Raw genomic sequence first — 6971 nt, 5'->3', positions numbered from 1 at the left:
TCCCCGGACGAAGAAGATGCAGCTAAAGTACTACAGGAAGTAGCTACGAAAACAACAGACATGGAGACGGATAGTTGTGGCGCCAACAAGAAAGTATGTTCCGACATTCCGGATCGCATTAATGCGTTTCTCAGCAACAGGTATGATGCGTGCCATCCAGGCCCATATGAAATAATAATTGAACGCATTGTTGACAAGACGCCGGAAACACAAAAAAGTATATCTCATACTCCCAGCGAATTACGTATAGGAAAAAATATTTCTAAACATTTGCCCAACTTATGGAAAAATGCGTACGACCTTAAACACCTTGGTAACAGTAAATTTTCGGTTAATATGGCCGACTATCAAGTTGCAAATAAACTGGTTGAAGTTATGTCACGCAAAAGAAACGATATTTTCCCAGAATCCATTTGGATTGCATACGTACCTAATTATAAAATATTCAGAGCAATGGTCACGCGAGATTTAGATAGTACAGTTACGTATGAGGATATGGAAAATCTAGACCCACCACCTGAGTGGCAAGGTAACTGGAAAAAACCCATCAGTATACAATATATCAAACATAGAACCATTATTACCAAAGAAGACAATACTTCTGAGGTCGTATATAAACCGACGAGGACTAATATTGTTACCTTTCACTACTCCTCAGTTCAAAAATCGGCCATTTACTTTGACATTCGAGTATATTTTACGCTATTTGTTCAAAAGGTCAGAAGATGCACCCACTGCCAGAGGTTTGGACATGTATCCGCTCAATGCAGAGGAGGAGAAAGTGCGCGTGTGTGTGTAAAATGCGCCTCCAAGGAATATCAAGAACAGAACTGTAACAGCAGACATTTAAACTGCATTAATTGCATACGGACCAAAGAGATGGACACCAACCATGCTGCTAATGACTACAACTGCCCAACGTTCATTGAAAACAGACGTATCAAAATAATTATGGCCAAGCTAGGTTTGAGTCCCAGAGAAGCCCTCGCCTACTATAAAAGGTATGCATCTACACTAGATGAAAACTGGTACAATCTTAGACCTGAACGATATAGCTTAGCAAACGTACCTCTCGCTGATTTCATGAACCCTTCCTTTAACTCCATATGTGCACAGAACCCCAAGCCTTTACTTAGAGGTAGATCTCCATCTATTAAAAATATTAAGCATCCTAATATTAACTCTCTAATGGACTTTCTGCCTCTTCAATATACTAGCTATAAAAAACATAACTTGAATGCTAAATCAAAATATAGTGACTCTCGGAATCAACCTCAAACCAAAGCATCTGTCATACTGGACTCTCATAACACTTCTGACAGAAGTAGCCCTAATAAATCAGATAATATAGACACTCTTGTCCAACCCAAACAAACAAATTATTCACCAACATTCAACGCCAATAACAATAATACTAACACCATAAACTTACTAGAAGACACTGCTGACATTAAATCCTACCTTTTTAGCAAATTTGCTGAATTAATCACCGAATCCGCTGTTCTTGAAAATAACAATCTACATATCAACCTAAACGAATCGCAGTACTGTATTTTGATTCAGAAACTTGCTAACTCCGTATTTGAAACCATCGCAAAATAAGCATTCATACAGAGTCCTTATATAGCTAAAATACGTCTAGATAGATTTTACCCTTTTAATATTTACCTTACTTTGTAACATATATTGTTGCTACTAAATATGAACTTTAATAACTCAAATATTACCTCTTTAATTTTACGGAACTGCAGGTCTGCTCATGCTCATGTTAATGATATTGCTTCTATCTTAGATACATATGCTTCGTCTATAATGTGCTTATGCGAAAGGTGCTTATGGCTTAAAGATTCTGATTATATGACATGGTGTAATTATAATATGATTGTTTATAATCGCAGGGAAGTGGGTGGCGGCACTGCCATCTTGATTGAAAAATCCATTGATTTCACCGTCATTAAACCACCTATTTTGAATGACATCTGCTCTAACTTCAAGATGGATTACAACATTATTAAAGTTCGATGGGCAAATAAAAATGGATATATATGCGTTATATATAATCCTCCCAATACTTTTCTTGAAGTAAATGATAGAAACCCTTGGCCTAAGCTATTTGAGTACTTGGCGAGCCTGGGTGAGATAGTTATTTGTGGTGACCTAAATGGTAAACATTCATTATGGTGTGCAAACTCTCAGGTACCTAATACTAACGGAACGTTGATCTTAGATGCTGTACAAAATACCAATCTGGTCGTATTAAATGACGATTCACCCACCTGGACATCTTCTGATGGTTCCATTCAAAGTGCTTTAGATCTAACTATTGTATCGTCTAACTTGGCAACCTCGTCTACTTGGCAAACTATTTTAGACAAATATGGAAGTGATCATTTCCCTACTGTTCTGCGATTGCAAGCATGTTCCCTTAATAAAATAAGTTGCAGACCACACTATTCTATCTCTAGGGTAGACTGGAAAAAATTTAAAGCAATATTAGTATCATGTGAGAATCACATAGCAACCAAATGTATATGTTCTAATAACAACATAGAGAATAACTATAATTACGAAAATTTTACACAGGATATTAATTCAGCTTTAATTGAAGCTGGCGCCTCTTTACCCAAAATTGTAAATAATAAAAGAAAACCTCCGGTGTATTGGTGGAACGAGGAGTGTTCGTTATTGATTAATGAAAAAAGGGATCTTTACCAAAAATTTAAAGCTAATCCTTCTATAGAAAATATCAACAGTTATCTGGACAAATGCAAGCAAATTAAAAATAAATTACGTAAAATCAGAAATCTCAAATTCAGAGAATTCTGTAATTCGCTTAATGCAAATAGTGATATATCACATACGTGGAACACTATTAAATCATTTAGGTTAAGAAGACCGGTGAATTTAAAAAATGACGAATTTTCTGAAGAAAAGTATAATGTGGCAATTAATACTTTCAAAAAAACTGTTACCTTTGGTCCTCCCCCACCAGTCTCGATAGAAACCAATAAAACCGGTCACCACTCCAATCTGACTCAAAGAGCAATACCTCATCCCACAATGCAAGAGTATACCAATCACAACTTCTTAGCTTCGCCTATCTCAGATCCCGAGTTTCAGGTAGCAATCAAAGCTTCATGTTACAAGAAAAAAGCCCCTGGTAAGGATATGTTTTCCAGTACAATAATTAAAAATTTGCCACCTAAATTCTTAAAACACCTAAGATGTATATACAATTCCTGTTTGACTTCGAGCAATTTTCCTAACTCATGGAAAGAATTTATTATGATTTTTATCCCTAAAGCAAATAACAAAGATGTAAGACCCATTTCTCTATCCTCTATATTTCTAAAAATTTTTGAAAGAATAATTAAAATCAGATTGGAGTGGTGGGCTGAGAACTTTTCATGCTTGCCTCAATATCAAAATGGCTTCCGTAAAGGCAAAGCTTGCGCTAACAGCGTTATATTTTTAAAAACTTACATTCAAAAAGCATTCAATACTAACAACAAAGTAGGTGCTATATTTATTGATATAAAAAGTGCCTTTGATCACGTCAACCCCTCCAAACTCAAGAATATCCTCACTAACTTAAACCTCCCTTACAACATTCTTAAATTTATCAACTTTCTTTTATGTGATAGATCAATTACAGGTTACTATCGAGGTAAATGTCTTGGAACTCGTAAAACATCAATTGGAGTACCACAAGGATCAGTCCTTAGTCCCATTTTATTCAACATTTATATTTCATATATACATAGAAATCTAAATAAAAATTCTCATATTCTAGCTTATGCGGATGACATCATTATTTTCACTGAAGGCAAACATGTCTACAACATTTGCAAAATTCTTCAAAATGATCTAGTGACACTCAATAGCAACCTTACAGCCTTAGATCTACAAATCTCCGCCGAGAAAACTAATCTATGTATATTTAGTAATATGACCCGTTTCGAAACCATACGTAATTTAGTAAACAATACCAGAGGTAATTTAAACTTAAATAATTCAATTATTTCACTTGTTCCGAGAGTCACTTTCTTAGGCTATATATTTGACCATAAACTTAGTTGGGACACGCATATAAAATCGTTATACCACAAATGCATGAAACGACTTAACATTCTTAAAAAAATTGCTGGCATCAAATGGGGGTGTCATCCTTTAACTTTACTTTATGTACATAGAGGCCTAATAAGATCTATTTTAAATTGGGGCGGTCTCACTTTGCTGAACGTTGCTCCACACAAAATGACATGTCTGGACCGAGTTCAATACGCAACTATTAGAAACATCCTAGGATTAATGATATCCACACCCACCAATGTTTTACTAAGCCAAGCTGGAGAGCTACCTCTAAATTATAGACGTAAAATGGAATATTGTAAACTAATAGTAAAATCCTTCTCAAACCAATCAGATATGTTTAAAGAAGTACTGGAGAAATGATTTCTACAGGATTCCTCTCGTGATACCAACAATTCTACACAAATAAAATGTGATGACTGGCCGTACATTGCTAAACTGGCTCTAAAAAATATCTCTAACCTATCTAAAACCAAAACTTACCCACTTAGTGGATATTTAAGTTATCCTTACAACAATAGATTCACGCAGATTAACATAGACACCGAAAGATTCACACTGTTAAAACACTACCGAAGAAAATGCGGAAATTTTTACTATAATATCAAAAATAACTCTAAACTTTCCATAAATGGTATAAACAGGTTAGCGAACCATTTTATTGAATCCTTCAAGTTCTCCCTTATTCTTTTTACTGATGGCTCCATTGGACCGGATGGAGGCGCCGGTTTTGGAGTCTGTGCTCCTTCCGTGGATATTAGGATTTCCATCCCTATACCCAAATCCAATAATATCTTCCTTGTAGAGGCATACGGAATAATACATGCTATTGATACTGCTATGTCTTTGGGCAAGAAGAAAGTAGGCATCTTTACTGACTCATTAAGTGTACTGAAAAGTATTAATGCCATCGATACTTGGGGTAAGAAGCCCATGGTATGCTATGATATTATACACAAAATTCTTAAAGCCAGAGATATGGACATTGACATCACACTTGTTTGGATTCCTGGTCACTGTGGTATAGAAGGCAACGAAATGGCGGATACTCTTGCTAAGCTTGCTTCTGGTAGCACTGAAGCCCCACCTAGACACCATCTACTGGACCCATCCAGTATATGCTGGCATATGAGAAAACCTATTATAGAAGAAGGATTACAAGCATTGGAAACGGAATTTAAAGTTAAAGGCAAGGAATACAGGAATCATACCGACCTCATTCCACTCAAATTCCGGTTCAGCGGATCAAAGAAAATTCCCAGACAAATCATTACAATCATGGCTAGGATTCAATCCCATCATATATGCACAGGTTCACATCTTTTGCGGAAAAATATCACTACCACAGACAGGTGTGAATGTGGATTCACCCCTAGGAATCTGGAGCATCTGCTTTTTAATTGTGCTCTACATATTGAAGAATCTGATAAACTCATAACACAGCTTTATGCTATAAATATTATGAATATAGAGGATATAATTAGGGCTGCATTCTCCAAATTTTCCGAACCGTTTAAATTAATCCTTAATTTTCTCAAATCTACTAATCAATCCTTATGACCTATGTCCCATGGCATTACAGCTTATATTGAAACATCTCCTATACTTTGAGTGGTGTTGGGGGTACGCCTTTTGGTTGCCTGAAGCCATATTGAGAGAGAGAGAGAGAAAGAAAAACGATCGACTGTATTCATTTATTCATTACTGAATAAAGGACGTAATGGACATAATCGACGAGGACGTAAGATAATTTTTTATTATATTTTAATTATATATATATAGTCTCATAATCATATATATTAATATTAATACATACTATTTTTATAGCTTTTAATGGAGCAACAATTATTGGAAATGGTAATAGAAGCACCCAATGATGCTTCAGCTATCGCTCCAGCTCCCGCTCCAGCTCCTGCTTCAGCTATCGCTCCAGCTCCCGCTCCAGCTGGCGTTTCCGTTGCCGCTCCTGTTCCCGCTCCCGCTACCCATCCTGCTCCGGCTTTTGCCCATTATCAAGGTATTTTATAATTTTCTGCATTATTCGGATAATTTTTTAATCCGAGTTAGTTTAAGCCCATATCACACATTGCGGATGCGTTCCAAAATTCACTACGAATACTGAAAATCTATAATTTATGTCACGTACACTATAGCATTTCAATACTGGTAGTGAATTTCGGAACGCTGCCCTGGATTCAGATTGCAAATTGCGAATCAACTAGCTACTTTAACTGAGATAAGCTGCGTTCGGAAACGTCACTTAAATACTTTCCCTTCTCTTTTTATCTCATTCTTGTATCTCGCTCACTCCAACACAACAGATTTAGTAGTGTGCACACGGTGTATGTTTCCGAATGCATCGATAATCAGATTCATTGGCTAATCAACAATTCGCAGCTCGTAATTCGAATCCAATCCGCAACTATAATGTGTAAAATGTGGCACCAGCTATAAATTATAAGCTCTGTTCTAAACTTATATTTACTAATAAATACATAATATAATATAGTATATATTAATAGTACATACAAATACATACAAAATACATGTATTTATAATAAATATATAGGACAAAGACGCGGCACAAGGGCGGGAGCTAGGATCCAACAAGAACGCTTTCTAAAGTTTTTATATAGATTATCGTCTGCACACAACAACTGGGGACCGACGAGAGGACGAAAGCGTAACTAAAGTTAAAAACATAATGTTGTATAAAAAAAAACAATAAAGTAAAATCAAACTAAATATCGTATCGTATCTTTATTGTTCTTTACTTCAGCTTACAATGCCAGGAAGTTCTTAATTTCTACCTTAACCTATTTTACATACTCTTTTCTTATACTTTCTCCTTTTCATCTTATCCTAAATATTTCTTAACG

The 6971-nt window shown here is 35.7% G+C and overlaps 1 protein-coding gene across 1 annotated transcript in view; it reads left to right on the top strand.

The window, feature by feature from the left end:
• LOC116850308 overlaps positions 1-5652 on the top strand; it is a 6121-nt gene extending 469 nt beyond the window's left edge. Inside the window, exons 2-7 of the mRNA XM_032828466.1 lie at positions 17-1001; positions 1899-2466; positions 2584-2824; positions 2993-3160; positions 3794-3994; positions 4898-5652. Of these exons, the coding sequence (XP_032684357.1) occupies positions 17-1001; positions 1899-2466; positions 2584-2824; positions 2993-3160; positions 3794-3994; positions 4898-5652 (2918 nt within the window). The remainder of the gene's footprint in view (positions 1-16; positions 1002-1898; positions 2467-2583; positions 2825-2992; positions 3161-3793; positions 3995-4897) is intronic.
• Positions 5653-6971: the final 1319 nt, after the last annotated feature.

Source organism: Odontomachus brunneus, unplaced genomic scaffold (genome assembly GCF_010583005.1).
Source record: "Odontomachus brunneus isolate Ranch 3 - 2012 unplaced genomic scaffold, Obru_v1 Obru_scaffold_001, whole genome shotgun sequence".
Lineage (NCBI taxonomy): Eukaryota > Metazoa > Arthropoda > Insecta > Hymenoptera > Formicidae > Odontomachus > Odontomachus brunneus.
The sequence above is the reverse complement of the archived record's forward strand: the minus strand, read 5'-3'. Positions and strand labels throughout refer to the sequence as shown.